The 16,198-nt window shown below is 46.6% G+C and overlaps 2 protein-coding genes across 5 annotated transcripts in view; one reads left to right on the top strand and one right to left on the bottom strand.

Annotated features, from left to right (window-relative positions):
- Positions 1 to 409: 409 nt before the first annotated feature.
- EIF2B2 (eukaryotic translation initiation factor 2B subunit beta) lies at positions 410 to 6,408 on the top strand. The gene is made up of 8 exons (XM_037031491.1): positions 410 to 572; positions 687 to 807; positions 957 to 1,105; positions 1,956 to 2,119; positions 2,759 to 2,854; positions 3,431 to 3,568; positions 4,563 to 4,629; positions 5,853 to 6,408. Exons 1-8 carry the CDS (start codon positions 410 to 412, stop codon positions 6,008 to 6,010), a joined length of 1,056 nt encoding a protein of 351 aa, XP_036887386.1. The 3' UTR covers positions 6,011 to 6,408.
- Positions 6,409 to 13,092: 6,684 nt separating this feature from the next.
- Positions 13,093 to 16,198, bottom strand: part of MLH3 (mutL homolog 3) — a 30,140-nt gene continuing 27,034 nt past the window's right edge. For all 4 annotated transcript variants that reach the window (XM_037031114.1, XM_037031115.1, XM_037031117.1 and 1 more), the window contains 2 exons: positions 14,775 to 14,926; positions 13,093 to 13,499 (listed from right to left, as the gene is read on the bottom strand). In XM_037031114.1, coding sequence (XP_036887009.1) covers positions 13,377 to 13,499; positions 14,775 to 14,926 — 275 coding nt within the window. In that variant the 3' untranslated portion in view covers positions 13,093 to 13,376. The remainder of the gene's footprint in view (positions 13,500 to 14,774; positions 14,927 to 16,198) is intronic.

Genomic DNA, 16,198 nt, shown 5'->3' with positions numbered 1-16,198 from the left:
AAGGACAATGGGATTGTCACCGGAGCTAGGGGACCAGAAAAGAAGACTGCATCTTCTCCAGCATAGCCTCGGGTAGTACTGTCAGCTGAAAAGACAGGCTGGACTAACTGGACTAACTAGTCCAGTCCAACTGGACTAACCACCCTCTTGAAGTCTCTCCAGTCACCTCTTCAGCGTCTGAGTAGCCCACAAAGGCCAGCTCCACCTGTGTCCAAAGGCGAGCAGACCCTGGGCTGTAAAGAACTAGAGCTTCCCGTCTCTGATTGGCTCAGGCAGCGAGGGGCGTGGCTCGCTAGCTCCCCAGCCGGTGTTCTCTCGCTGAACGGAAGCCGACCTGGTCCATCCCGGAAGTGCAAACCCGAAGAGTCTTGCTGAAGTGGAATCCGCCTTCGCGGCGGCTTCTTTCAAGATGCCAGGAGCCGAGGCCAAGGTCTCGGAGTTGTCCGAGAAGATCGAAAGTTTCGTGGAGGCCCTGAAGCGAGGCGGCGGGCGGCGCACCTCCGAGGACATGGCTCGGGAGACCCTGGAGCTGCTGCGCCGGATCATCACGGACCACCGCTGGAGCCACGCAGGTAAGGGGGGCCTCGTTCCATCGCGCCCCTCGCCCCTTTACGTTCCCTAGGCGGAAAATCGCCCGGGGCTCACTGCGCGCTTGTTCTGCTTACCCTCTCTGGCTTGGATTGCAGGGGAGCTGATGAAGCTGATCCGCAGAGAGGGCCGGAGGATGACGGCCGCGCAGCCCTCAGAGACCACGGTGGGCAATATGGTGCGGAGAGTGCTCCGGATCATCCGCGAGGAGTATGGCAGGTTAGGTCCACGTCATGGGTTCCGGTTTGAATCCAGTGATGCTTTTTTGCTCTAGCTCCTATCTCTGCATGGAGCCTTTATTGGAGCTGAACAGGTCTTGTTACACATCACACGGCCTTCACACCTTCTGCGTCGTGTTGCCTACACAGACTCCACGGACGCAGCGATGAGAGTGACCAGCAGGAGTCCCTGCACAAACTCTTGACATCCGGAGGCCTGAGCGAGGATTTCAGCTTCCATTATGCCCAACTGCAGTCCAACATCGTTGAGGCAATTAATGAGCTGCTTGTGGAACTGGGTAAGAGCCTGATCCCTGGTGGACTGGACAAGTTGCAGGGACAGGAGAGGACAACAGAAGACCATGGAGTTGTTCGTCCGCGGGGTTGGGAGATGACGCGTACTCTGGCTCTCGGAGGTCTCCCTTGCCTCCTGATTAGGAAAGATGGGGACAGGTGGTAGGACTATGGTAACCTGTCTCCATTTCCTTGCAGACCAGCCCTTTGTAGACCACAAATCCAGTATGGCAGAGACTACGTTAGGACAGGGCATTATTTTCATTTTAAAGGAGATGAACTCCCTAAAACCACGGCTAGTTAGACCCTCACTAAACTTCCCCTTGATTTTGTGACCAAGGACACCAGCAAGTACTCACTGTAAGTCAGAGTTCTTCCGGACGGAAAGAGGCAGGGACTGTCTGTGCCCTGAGCTGCTGCTTCCAAATTCCTCCCCTGTTTTTCTTCTGTGACTCTCAGGTGGAAGTGTTGTGGCCACCTTTTGGAGGATTTTTTTTAGGTGGGAGTTCTGTTTACCCCACACTCAGCACTTGAAGATTTCCTAGATTGAACCATTTTTTGCCTGACGTCACTATCTTCAAAGTGGTTTGTAAAGGAGTGTCATGGCAGGGCAGGACAAGGGGGTAAGTTGGGAGGGGTATTGCTGGGGCAAAGGGCAGCCTGAGAACTTGGCAGGCAGAAGATCGCAGAGAAGCAGGGTTTTTAGAAGGTGTCACATTTCATATGAAGTTTGTGAAGCCTGTGCAGCCAGGGCCAGCTGGGTGGGCACGTGCCCTGGCTGGGACTCTGTCACATCTGTGTGTGCTGTGGCATGGCAGTTCCCCATCGTCTTTGTAAAAGGGACTGTTCTTGCAGAAGGGACAACGGAGAACATCGCAGCCCAGGCCCTGGAGCACATCCATTCTAATGAGGTGATCATGACCATCGGCTTCTCCCGAACAGTGGAGGCCTTCCTCAAAGAGGCTGCCCGGAAGAGGAAATTCCACGTCATCGTGGCAGAGTGTGCTCCTTTCTGCCAGGTAGGGGGACCGCGGGGGCTGCTAAGGCAAACAAAAAATGAGAGAATAAAGGAGTGATAGGTGGGATCCATGTTGACTTTGAATTGATGAGCAAGACATTGAGAAGATAAATAAAACATTAAGGGAATTTTCGAGTTGTCCATCCTGTGAACATTCTTAAACATTGGCTTAAGAAAGTTGGGTGAACTGCTGGGTCCATGAAAAGATAAACGTTGGGTTTTTCTCAGGTATCAAAATGGGGTAACTTACCTTGTGGATGACCAAGTCTTGGCTTGACCTCACTCGATCTCTAGGTAAATAGTAGGTTTCAAAAAAGGAAGTATGTAATAAAATGTTGTAAATAAGGAGCCAGGGCGCTCTTGTCAGCGATGCCTGATTGTGCAAACAGGTAGTATTTCCAGTTCTGTGGCAGCTCCGGTGCCGTAGTCGAGTATTAAATATTTATTAGCTTCCTCTGGGCTTCCTCGAAGCTTACCAGAGAATAACTGCCATAGGCAGAAAAGTGAGTTAGTTATATGTTGGGACCTGTCTGTTGCATGTGCCCGGTATCACAGAATTCCCCAGATCCAGTCACGTCTGAGAGGTCGTTCCCAGTCTCTCACCTATTGTCCCAGTGTCATCCTTTCTCTCCTGTTGCAGGGTCATGAAATGGCAGTCAATTTGTCGAAAGCACACATTGAGACAACTGTCATGACTGATGCTGCCATTTTTGCTGTGATGTCGAGAGTCAACAAGGTGGGTGTGTTTGGAGTTAGGTTGAGTTAATGGGGATTGTATCTCTGAAATACTAGTTTTTATTGTCCTTTCTGTAAGGTCCATGAGAAGAGCTTCTGGCACCTTTTGAAAGTACATACCTGGGCCTTCTTAATCTATTAACTGAATTCTTTTTCCTTTGTCTGTATCATTGTTCCTCATTTGCGATACCTTCTTTGTGCTTAAGGCATTGACAGAATGAAGTGGTACTGCTCTAAGCCGGCCAGCTACTAGGGCTTCCCCTTGTGCCCAGAGAGCTTGGCGGCGAAGGTGGACGGAGAATGAGAAAGACCTGCTTCTCGGGAGGTGTGATTTTTAGAAGACAAGGCTACCAGCAGCAGATGCAGTTTTCTGTCGTGTACCACATTCACTCTTTCCTCGGAAACCCACTTTTAAGCTAGGACTGGTGGTCCTGAGCCTAGAATCTCTTTCACTCTACTGCTGTGTGACCCCTCAGGATGCCAGGAGTCAGGCCTGAGCCTTAAGGCTGTTGTGCCCAATGGCCCTTTTTAAGGCTTTATCCCCAGATGGCTCACATTTTTTTTTTCTGTCTCCAAGGTGATCATTGGCACGAAGACCATCCTGGCCAACGGTGCCCTCAGAGCCGTGACAGGAACGCACACTCTGGCGTTGGCAGCAAAGCACCATTCCACCCCACTCATTGTCTGTGCCCCTATGTTCAAGCTCTCACCACAGGTATGTCCTCTTGCCTTTAACCAACAGGGGGATGGGAACCAGAGTGTGGGCTTGGTCTCTAGGCCTTCAACCTACTCACTCTGGGCATTCTTTTCATCTGCATTTACTCAGTGGATTAGATCTCGTAGAGGCTGGAAAAAGCTCCAGGAGTCTTGATCCAGGAAAAACAATTGATATTTATAACCTGTCAGCTTTAAGAAGTTGAAATTGTAAGGTCAAGACAATACATAGTTGGGGGCGACCCATTGTTCACATTGCTGCCCGCCACTCCTCATTGCCCTGACCACCTTTCAAAACGCCATGTGAGTTCCACTTAGGAACGTACAAGTTGTTTTATCTGTCCCCGTTCCAGGGATTGTCCTCTGAAGCCTGAATGCCAGCAGTTACTAAGTGAAGAGTCATTTCATGAGTGATAAAAACAATTTGCTTTAAAATATCAATCTATTTATAGGTCTCTTACTTTTTTAATTGAGGTTTAATTCACATAACATACAATTAACTATTTTTACATGCTCAGTTCAGTGGTTTCTCTGCATTCACAGCATTGTGCCACTACCACTCCCTGGTTTCAAAACTTTTCATCATCCCAGAAAAACACTGTGCACCCATTCAGTAATGTTCTCCCTTCTCCTCCACCTCCTAGCAATCACTAATCTGCTTTCTGTGGCCATGGGTTCGCCTGTTCAGGAAATGTGATGTAAACAGAGTCCACTGTGCCCTTTCGGTCTGACCTCCTTCACTTAGCGTCGTGTACCCCAGGCTCCCCCAGTCGCAGCGCGCACTCGGCTTCTTCTGGCCGCGTGCTGTCCCTGTGTGCAGATGTGCTGCGCTTTACCTGCTCGCCCGTTGGTGGGCATTTGAGTTTTTCCTGTCTTTTGGGTTTTGTGAATAATGTTGGTGTAAGGACGTGTGTACACGTGCTTTTTATTTCTGTTGGGATATACCTAGAGAGAGAATTGCTGGGTCTGTTTTTTTTCATTGTTTTCTTTTCCAGTTCCCCAATGAAGAAGACTCATTTCACAAGTTTGTGGCTCCTGAAGAAGTCCTGCCCTTCACAGAAGGTACAGAAGTGTGCGTGCGTGCGTGCGTGTGCGTGCATGGGTGTGTTTGGTGTTGGGGTTTGGGTTTGGTGGTCAGTGGGGTTGAGGGCTGCCGGGTTGTGCTCTTTACCATGCTTGTGGGGACTGCTCTCTTTAGCAGCTCAGAGTGCCTAGAGACCTGGTCTAGTTTAGGTTAATTTTGTTCTGAAACTAATAGATTTTAGCTGAGGTATTGGAGCCATGGCAGTTTGGATCACCCCGTATTGGCTGGGTTCAGCTTTGCATGTCGTCTGAGACACAGGCAACAACCTGTGGGAAACGTACTCATTTTTAGTTGCTGTCAGGAGTCATTTTGGTGACGTGGCTGCCCGAGGAAGCAGACTCTGAAATGTTCCTACTTGTAAAATTTGCGTATAACTTGGATGCCTCTGTGTGTTGGGCCCTTTTCTCTGACTTCTGAAGGCAGCAGCTGTGTTCAGTGAGCCTCATCGATGGTTAACATGGTCTTCAACACCCTCTGGGAGCAAAGCACAGTATTTGGGGTGATAGTTCTTCAGTTGAATAACTTCATCCATTTATTTAAACATTCATTCTTGTAGAAATTATTTATGTCTGTCGAGCACCCACTGTGCCTTGCACTTTCTAGGCACTAGGGATTAACAGTGAACACTGCAGACAGGCCCTGCTCCCACAGAGCCACCCTTCTGTTGCAGTGGATGGACAAGAACGTGTCAGGTCATGGGATGTTCTAGGGAAGAAGCAAATAAGGATGATGAGTTGGAAGGTGGTTGGGAGACTACCTTAGATGGGGGAAGGTCTTAACAACATGGCATTTCAGCTGAGTTCTGCATGCATGGGGCCTCAAATGAAGATCCAGGCGTTGGCGCAGAGGGCCTGAGTTGAATACATGCTTAGCCAGCTGGAGAAAGATGGCCATATGGCCAGAGAGGAGTGAGCAAGGGGTAGAGTGGCACGATTTGTAATTAGTGTGGTGTAGCTGGGAGGGGCCAGATCTTGAAGGCTGCAGCCCCCGGTTTGAATTGCAAGGGCTAAGGAAAGGCATGGAAGGGTTTTAATCAGGCAGTGTCATGGTCTGAAGTCATCTGCAGCGTTCCGCCGCAGCTTCCCCTTCCTTGGGGTAGCAAGTATGTCTGCGTTATTGAGCCTAGAATCTGTATAGCAACCTTTTAACCATTGGAGCAGGATCCTCAGTTTTATCCTTATCATGTGTGATTGCCTTCCAGGGGACATCCTGGAGAAAGTGAGCGTTCATTGCCCCGTGTTTGACTATGTCCCCCCGGAGCTCATTACGCTCTTTATCTCCAACATTGGTGGGAACGCCCCCTCCTACATCTACCGGCTGATGAGTGAGCTCTACCACCCCGATGACCACATCCTGTGACCCTGCTCATCCTGAGAAGACCCGCTTAGGCCCACACAGAATGGAGAGGAGACTTCAGCCGAAACGCTGTTCCTTATGACGACTCGGGTCAGCCGAAAAAACTGGGTCCTGTTTCCTGCCGTTTTAGTCATCCCACAGCAAAGACGCACATCCAGGACTGGTTTGGGTTTTGTTTGTTTGTTTGTTTTGCCTTTCGGATCTGCAGAGAGAAGTGGGGCTTGACCTATCGATTTTGGAGCTTCTTAGTGACCTAGGGTGTCTGTTTCAGGAACTTAAGCTTTCTGGTTCACTGGTGTGTGAAACATAACACTGAATAGCTTGCTGGGACACAGGTTTTTGCTCAGAAATGGCCACCACACCTTTTCGCAGGCTGTGCCAATAAAAGCTGCTTGAAGGTTTCCGAGTTGGTTTATTTATTGTTCTGCTCTGATTGAACCGCCTGGAACAGCAGCAGCAGAGCCCTTGCCTCGTTTGCATAGAGGGCTGTAATTAGAAGCAACAGTCTAAGACAGAGAAGTACAAATGAAAGTATTTACAGTTCATTCAGAATTTACTGGAAATGGCCCCAAACAATTTGTTAGTAATTCTAAGACGGTTATTCTAAAACCTCTCTGATCTTCAGAACCATCTGGGAGCTTAAACAAACATTCTTGGGCTCCATCCCAGACCCACTACATCTGATCTCTGGGGGGCACTTGGGGAGCTTTAAACGGATTCCATCTAAAGTTCCCCAGAAAAGGGAACTTTTCCTTTTTACCCTCTCAGGTACCGTTAATGGGATTGTAACCTGGTGCAGTGTTTCCCAGGGCAGTTTTGAACCTGCGCATCTACAGTTACCTGTACAAGCACACAGGTGTGGACGGCACTGTCCACTGTAGCAGCTGCAGTGTCATGGCCTGTGTGTCCAGCAGTAACGTTCTGTATTCCGTTAGTTGAAAGCAAGAAAGGTTTTAAAATAATTACAACATACCGTGGAACATCATGTCTCCACTGCAATCAAGGTTTCAAAAGGGCGGCTTGAGGCTGTTATCTGGATTGAAGACATTTTGGCTGCTGGTTCACCCAGTATTTAATTTGAATTAGTTATCAATATTTAAATATCTGGAGATTGCACATTAAACCATTTAGATTTCTTGATTCTTTTGAGGACTCAGAAAATGTGGCGATTCTGGGTCCACATTCCCAAGAGGCAGCAGCTGGCTGGGGCTGGGTAGCTTCTGACGCCATTAGATGGAGAACCTCCAGTGTTTCGGCAGCTCCTCCTGGGTCTGTTTAACTGTGTTGTGTGCCGAACCCTGGTGGCATTTGATGTGTGAGCCTTGTGTTAGCAAATGTGTTAGATCTGTAAGGAAGTCCATTTCACATTGTTAGTTAAAAGCAAGCTGCAGAGTAATATGCATGGTATGATCTTTCATTGAAACAAAATGTGTACTTGCTGAGGATAAAGTCTGGAAGAGTAACACCAAACAGTGGCAAGCAGGAAGACATCTAATTTTATTTAGTATGTTTATAGATTTTGTCTCCATATTTTACGTGTACTCCTTGAGTAATTACATTTTAAAGAGTCTCTCCAGGTAAGCCAGGTGGCGTGTGTTGGGGAAGTGCTAGTGTGAAGCAGAAGTCCGAGGCAGACTTGGGTTCGCAGGGAATCCCCCCCCCGCCCCCCCGCCCCCCCCCCCCCAGTGCTGGTTGCGAAGACTGGCCTCCTGCCTCTTGCAGTGTGGGTGGGGCGGAGTGAGTGCCAGGAGTCCTCACGTTTAACAAGCATGCTGAGGCATTTTAGCAGGTGATTTGGTAACCACCCTGGGATTAACACTGGCCAGAAGTACTCTTGATATCTGCCTCAGAGAGATCTTTGCCTTAGGCCCTTGTCTTTCCTGAAGGAGGAAGAAAACAAGATCTGAGTCAGTCTGAAAGACTGACCTGAAAGTCCTGTGACTCAGAAAAGCCTGACTCACTCAGGCCTCAGCCTGTCGGTGATTCCTCACAGCATCCAAGACCCCAGGCTTTCTCAGTGAAGTGGCTCACAGCTGCCAATTACGAGCAATTGTCTCCTCCAAAGGCACCGATTTTAACAGCAGTTCACTTGGGTATAATGGTGTGGTCTGCAGTAAGAGCAGCAGTGAGCCAAGGAACTCAAATCTGTTTCTGGCTCCAAAAATGCTTTATGATTCTTGTTCTTTGTGCATCTGAGTCTCTGGGTTTAAAATTAGCACCAACATCCTTCCCGGGCATGTCCGAGGTGGGTGAAGGGTAAGGGCTCTCTCTCTTGGTCAGCTCCAGCAGTGCCTAGAACAGAACTGCGTACAGGCATGTTCTTTAGAGCCTTTAGGACCTCCAGTAAATCCACAAAGCTATTTATATGCCGTGTTTTTTTCTGTTTCCTTCTCTCCCTGTCCCTATTTGAGGAAGAGTGAGTGTTGGAAAGGGAGACCCTGATGTGCACAGGGAGAAATGCCACTGCTCCAGTTTGATTTACTACCTATCGGCCTTTGTGTCCGTCACTCCCCACCGTCGCTGGCAGGACCCAGACACTCATTTAGGGGGGAAAAACCCTATTTTAGCTTAGAGATAATTAAGAAAAAGAAGATTCCGTGCATGTGAAAGGCTTCCTATGCCAAATAAACCCAGTTAGATAACTTACTGAATACAGTTTAGAAAGACGCTTTTCCCACGGTTTGTATCTTCCAGTTTGGGCGGAGGGCAGGAAACGCACAATTCTTGGGACTCAAATAAGGAACAGAAATTCCTAATTTAGCCTCAGAAGAGAAGTCTGAAAAATACTCTACCAAGAAAAACTCAAAAGTAAAGGGATACCTCAAAGAAAAAAATGCTGGTACCCACAGGATCACAAGTCTCACGCACGGGCTTTAGAACCGGGCTTCAGAACCGTTTCTCAGAGCAGTCTGCTGCATCAGCGTCGGGGTTAACGACGGCTGCCAGTCACGCCGTTCCATTGCCGCGCTAGGTGGCTCTACGCTACCCCTATGCAGAACTTAGCACATTGGAACTGCTCTGCTGTGGCGACAATACCAGGTGGTCATGTGATCGTTGCAAAGACCCCACACTATCCACCTGTCCTCGCAAAACGCCCTCTGCAGACGTGCACCTCTTTGCCACAAAGGAGCTACTTTGAAATGTGCCTTGGAAGTGTTTCATATTTGGTCTGCTTTGCTTTGAATTATTCTTTTCATTCCCCAAAGAGCTGTTCCAGGATATTGTGCAAGTGCCTAAGCAATTATTATTAATACTAGAGCTACAGTCTAAGCTTTCAGCCTTCACAACACTCCCACGGTGGAGGGCAGCCTTTGAGCCTGACCGCACTTGAAATGATCACTTGATGCTTATGTTAAACACTGTGCTGAAGGGGAGACTTTCAGTGGTTTTTTCCTCCCCAGGCATGTTAATGCAGAATTAAGACGTGCTTAGAAAAAACTTGACCAAGACTCCTAAAATTCATAACTGAGATGTTGAATCTGTAATTCACTACTACAAAAGAGAGGTGATGAAATACCTTGAATAATGAATGATAAGCTGGTAATGGTAGTAGCTAAGTCCAAACCACTTTTTGAGGGGACCATCACTGGATACTGCTGGCTTCTGAAGTAAACGGGCATACGTTTAGTCAGGCAGGTTGTAAGGGCAGAGTCGGGCTGAATTAGCTTCTTCAGACTGCTACTGAGTCATACTCACTGGCTCCACGGATTCCAGCACGTTAGACACTGATTCCTAAGAGGCTTTGATCAGGTTGCCCGCGCTTTACCAGATGTTTCTGGATGAGACTGAGTGCTCTAAGAAATTCACATGCGTAGAAAATGACCCAAGGTTTGAAAAAATCCCTAAGCCACAGGACAACCCCTTTCTTCTTTATGTCCCCCACCAGTTCTGATGCAATATATTTAGAAGAGACTCAGATTACTGAATGATGAATGGGGGGATACAAGAAAGGGTTTAATTGGTGGAGTTACCCAGAGTTCTGGTTTCCCAGGCTTCTTTTTCTCTCTGCTGAGCCTGCCTTTTTGCCATCCCACTGTTAAAATGAGCACCTCTGGCTCAGAAAGGGTGAAAACAGGCAGGATATACAGTAACAAACATACCTATCAGTTCTCGTCGCTACCCTGGGTTTGTGAAGAGTTTTGATGGAACGGGGTGGCACTTCAGGTGGGAAATGGACAAAGTTCTTCGTGCCAGAAACTGCTGGTCCGTCCGCTCGGATATGCTGTTACCGGTGAAGCTTCGGCTGGGCTTGGTTGGCGGTGCTCTCTAGGAACTGGTGGGCTGCGTCCATTCTCACTTGGCACGGCTTCCTCGGCCCCCTGCACGTCTCTAGAGCTTGGCTCCCTCTTGCGCTGCCCCTGCTCTTACTGCCCTGTTTTTTCCCCGTCTGTTAAGCGCAGATCCCAGCTGTTCATTTGCTCTGACCCTTTCTCCTTGCTCTGAAGTCTGAGTGCTAGAACCTCTCCACTGTCAACGACTCATGGAGCTCCAGATCCCCAGCTAGGTTCTGGACCTTGCCCTGGCTCTCTCCCCAGTCCTTCCCCTTCCTTCTAGCCTACACTCTGAGCGTCCTGACACGGGCTCCCACTGCCATCTGTAGCCTTAATTCTGACAGAATTATCTCCTCATTTCTCAATAATAAAGACATGGCTATAACTCACTGATCCCTAACCCTAGAGGAAGTCACCATATTCTATCATTGGTTTCCTTGCCTCTCTCCCTGACTACAGCTAAACTTCTTGGAATTCTGCACTTTTATTTCTCAACACAGATTTGAAGGATATTACCAAGAAAAGGCACTCTCAAGAACAGCTTCATTGCACATCTCACCTCTCAAGTTTTACTCTGACGTCAACAAAGCCTCCACCGGCCAGAATCTAACAAAAATGAACCACTAGCCTTCAAACTGATAAACCGCTAATAAACTAAGCGTGTGTGGGGCAGCACAGGGCAGTAACGGGAAGGCGTGCACAATGTGAAGTCCCAGGACTGGGTGGAAGCTCTGGCTCCCTTAGGAAGGCCCTCCACCACCCAGCTCACACCCCCGAGCCTCAGTCGTCTCAGGGCAAGAGAGATACTGGCTTCCTGTGGGGAGGGCTGTGGGGAGGCTGAGACAGTATCGACATGCAGCTTGTCCCTGGAGCCGGAAGACGCGGATGCCGCTCTCAGCGTTACTTACTGGCTGTTCATAAGACATCACTTAGTATTTTTCAGCCTTATTATCCCCTCCTGTAAAATGGGGAGAATAATACCACCTTATCTCATGGGTTACCAGGAAATTCAAGTAAGGGATCTGTAAAAATTATTTTGTAAACCTTAAAAATTATGAAAAAGATGTGGCAGTGAGAATTTGCACATTGGTATTTCCTGACCAGCCTGCTCAAATTGGCCTTTGTATCAGTGCAATTATTTTCCATTAATACATTGGAAAATTTAATGTAGCTTTGCTCTTATGGCACCTGAGTTAAAAAGAAAACAGAGCAAAACCCTAATAGGCAATAATGAAAGTAATTTTAGGGTTTTTTTGGCTAATAGGTTGGTTTTAAGATAATGCATGCTACTGAGTTTATAAATTATTAAAATAGTATAATTATCTCATATTGATCCATTCAGGCTAGCTAGGAAAATTGGTTGCATAATTTATGGAGAACTTTTTAAAAATCTCTTATTCTCCAGAAAACAGTGGTTTGGGATTTTAGCAAAACCTTTAAAAATAACACCCCATCATCCTAATACAAGGACTGTAACACTTCCTTTAATCCGACAAACTGGTCTGACCTAAAGAGGTCTTTAAAGCTCCCAGGGCAGCTGGCCCGTGTAGCACTGGAGAGCAGTGACAGAGGCCCAGAGGCCACCACACCCTGCTGGGCCTGCAGGCAGAGCCCCCACCCCCACCCCCACCCTGCCCCCCATGGCCTTGCAAATCCCCTGAAAACACTCCTTTCTGAGGTCGTCTCTCCCGACAAAACCGTTTATGCACATTTAGGAGAACAAAGGCCATTTCTAGACAGTGGTGCCTATTCTTCAGGGTTCCAATTATATAATTCTACAAGGGTCCCCTTGAACAGCAGGTTCGGGCTGCCCTGGACCTTCTCCGCGGCACACGCTAATGAATGCAGCACTTCATTGCTCCTGCACGACTCACGGCAGGGCTGCTGGCAAACCTACTTTTCTTCCATGAGCACAGACTCGCTTCCTGTATTTAAAAATGAGCAAAATAATTCCATTGATACAAAGGCCAGTTTGAGCAGGCCGGTCAGGAAATGCAAAAGTGGAAATTCTCATTGCCACATCTTTTTCATTGTATAACATCCCAGTTGCAATAAACATTGCCAGCTGGTTTTTGGTTTTTTTTTACCTTTTCTCCCCTTCTATAGGACTTTATTAAGTCCTGTTAAACTAGAAATCAGGTCATCTAAATAGGTGGGGGAAACACAAATTTAAAAGTGGCATAACAAGCATTTGCAGAAAGGTCCCAAATGAGATTACAAGGCCATTAGCTATGCATACTATAACAACACCAAGACATAATTTGAAAGGGATCAGAAGAACCCTTGTCTCCTGAGCAAATGTAGAGAACACAGCTGGTTAGGCCGAAAAAAAAATACTGCATTCTGATATGAAAATTGCTTTCACATAAAGAGATATTTTATATAAACTACAAAAATAATATTTTTCAAAACCAAGCTCACAGTACTTGCATCACTTTACTGGTTTATGAACAACAACAAAAAACATGAAGAAAAGGACTTTAATTTTCTCTATTCTATCCCTGTCCTTGTTTCTCTTCATCAGTAGTTTGTACCCTAAACTAATCTAACTACAGGCCTGCTGGAAGACTACCGAGAGCGGTATTTCTGGGTGTACAGCAACCCGTCAAGTCTGAGCAGAGGGACGGGAAGAAGACTGGAGGGCAGGGAGGGGAGCACGGCCCTGGGCAGCCTAGGAAGGCAGGCTTGATTCCTGGGAGGTCGGCATCAGTAAGTAAACATTGATGCACATTATGAAGCTGGAAAAAATTGCAAGACCAAACCAAAGAAACCCCGCATCCCACCAGAAGAAAACCACAAATTAACCAACCAATCAGACAATTCATTATTAAATTTTATCCCTAAATAAGTTACAAAAAGTAGGCATTAAAGGGCAACCTCCTGTGTCCGTGGATACAAATGAACGGAGTGTCTTTAGGCTCGAGTTCCATCTGGCTACCCAGCCAGACGGGTCATCTGCTCAAGGAAGACCGGTACGCTCCTTGGGTGCACTGGGCCGGTTCGGTCAAGGCCCTGCTGGCACCTGCTCTCTTCTACCCTCTGCCCAGAGGCACAGGGTTAGCCTCTCTTTGGTTCTTCGTAGATCAATAATTCCGTTCTTATGGTGGCTCACAGGGAGGCATGGATGCATGCAGCCTTTGCCTTGTATCACATCCTTCTGCTTTTCCAAAGCGACGCCAGGCCTGGGCCATTTTACGAAGTTTTGCAAGGTTGGGTTTGACCTATGGGAAGAAAGAGAATAGCTCCAATTACCAGTATAAAAACCCAAGTAGCATATATATACTTCTTAATTATGGCTGTTCAAATCTAGATTCAAAAAAGACAGATTTCCTAGGATAAGAGGGACTGAAAAGTCTGGATTCCCATCTCCTCAGAAATAAGGACATTTTTCATTGTCACATGAAGCAAAAAAGCTTTTTTTCCCAATTTTTTATTTAATTATTTTTCAAGTACAGTTTTCTGTCTATTACTCCCATCCCATCCCATCCCACCCCCTCAAAAAAGCTTTAATAGAGTAAAATCTACTGGATGAGTTAGAACACATCAGCACCTGAAAAATCCATGCAAGGAAAGACTTTACAGCCCTTAGCAGGCAAGGTGAGCAAAAGAAAAGACTTTGGAAAGTAGAACAGTCCTATTACGCTCTCATGTTGTTTCATTTAAGATTGTAACAAGGAAAGGAAATGTTCTTTAATTTAAATCACTCTATAACTGGCTGGCATGGCTCAATGGACTGAGTGCCGACCTGCAAACTGAAAGGTCGCCAGTTCGATTCTTGTTCAGGGCACACGCCTGGATTGCAGGCCAGGTCCCCAGTTGGGGGCATGTGAGAGGCAACTGATTCATCTATCTCTCACACACTGATGTTTCTCTCCTCTTCTTCCTTCTCCTCTCTCTAAAAATAAATACAATTTTAAAAAATCACTCTTTGCCTTTACTGAATTAAATCATTGTTCTGGGGCTGCTGAGTAATCAGGGCCAAAGCTTAATGTGGAAATTTCCTAAGTTTGGTTCCCTTGTATTTGAGGATCCCCAAATCATGATGCTGGAGGAACCTGGAGATGGCTACCATTTCCAGCAAGGTCACCATTTCCAGTAAGTACCATCAAGCAACTGGCTGTTTTGGTTACATTTGCCAGCAGTGAATTTGCTGTTTGTACCAACTTTCTGTAATCCCAGAGAACTTCTGGGTCTTATCAAACCTGGAACCAGTAGGCAACAGATGTCCAGAATACATCATTTTGTGTATGCGCTAAGCTTAAAAAATACGAAAAATAAAATCACGTGCATAATCTGACAATTTAGCCTGTGTTGAATTTGAGCTGGAAGCTGAAATGGTGAGACTTTACATATAATTTCAATGTGTAATTGAAAATGTGTAACAGGTTTAAAACCCTATTTTGCAAAGGATTAAGATTACATTTGGATAATAGGATCGGAAAAAGCAGCAGCAGCTAAACTTTGCCTTTTCTTCTGCTAGTCAGTCAGTGCTGTACCTGCTTTTCCTGCTCCAAGTGGTCCATGTCGGCCAGCGGCAGCATGGATGGCCTCCCGTGAGCGCACTGGAACGGCAGCTGGCACTGGGACAGAGCTTCGATGAGGCGGTAGCTCTCCCCCAAGCTCAGGCCATCGTTAAACTTAATGGCCCCTAAACGCGACAGACAGAAACAAGAAGGTTATGGTGCTTATGGTGCCTATGGTGGGAAACCAATGCTGACCCTGGGTCTGAGCCAAATATCTGGGAAAAGTCAAATGTTTCTGAGGCTTCTTTCACGTGACTTATATTGCTTGAAATTAGCACTTAAGGCCATGGGTGAAGCTGAGGCTTCAGGACTAACCTCTCTCTCAGCTGTTCCTTATGGAGCCCTTGTCTTTCTAATCCCTGCTGGCGGCATTCCCTAACTTACTAGGATTTGGTTTTCAGAGTTTTTCTCAAAGAGACGAGAGCAGTATTTTTGCCTGCTTTTTACAGGTGTATGAAGTCAAGGTCATCTTTTGTCCATAGCAATGTCACCAAGATCTGTTTCCTACAATGTCCTTTTCATTTGCTTTTTTCTATTTCCATAATAATCTTCCTAATATCAATTCTCATATTGTCAGAACCTGCCTTTATGCATACCTTAACTTAGTCAATGGATATTTATGAGTATATAGTTTGTATTAGGAGCCATGCCAGCAGTGAATGAGACCAGGATCCCCACCCTCATGAAGTTTATGATCTAAGGGTCTAACAGGTGAAAAAACTTTAATAAATAATGACACACTAATTTAAGTGATAAATGATATATACATGAAATACAATAGGTATAAGTAGATAAAAAATATATTTTATAGTATATATAACTTAGAAGTACTGTAAAAGGTAGGCTATGAAAGAATGTGTAATAGAAAAACCAAATGCAGTTTGGGAGGCCAGGGAAGGCTTCCCTGGAAAAATGATATTTAATCTGAGACCTTAGATTAAGGAAGACAAGAAGGAATTGAAAGGCATTTCAGACGGAGGGAAGAGGCAAGTGCAAAGTGCAGAGACGGAAGCACAAGGCCAGGGAAGCAGGCTGGAAGGTAAAGGGAAGGTGGGGGTGATGAAACTGGACAGGCAGGGCCAGAAGCCCCTGGCAGACCATGGCAAACAGTAAAATTTTTTAAAATTCTACTTATTTCTTAGAGAGGGGGAGGGAGGGAGAAAGAGAAGGGGAGAAACATCGGGTGCCTCTCATGACTGGCTTGCAACCCCTTGAGCCATACCAGCTAGGCCTGAAAAGTAAAATTTTTAACCTTAGAGCAGTGAAGTCTTTTTTTCTTAATCCTTATCCGAGGCCATATTTATTGATTTGAGAGAGAGAGGAAGGGAGAGAGAGTGAGAAACACTGACATTAGAGAGAAACTTTGCTCGGCTGCCTCCTGCACTTGCCCTGAGTGA

The sequence above is a fragment of the Sturnira hondurensis genome, unplaced genomic scaffold (genome assembly GCF_014824575.4).
Source record: "Sturnira hondurensis isolate 20B ecotype Veracruz unplaced genomic scaffold, ASM1482457v3 Scaffold0021143, whole genome shotgun sequence".
In the NCBI taxonomy this organism is placed as follows: Eukaryota; Metazoa; Chordata; class Mammalia; order Chiroptera; family Phyllostomidae; genus Sturnira; species Sturnira hondurensis.
The sequence above is the reverse complement of the archived record's forward strand: the minus strand, read 5'-3'. Positions and strand labels throughout refer to the sequence as shown.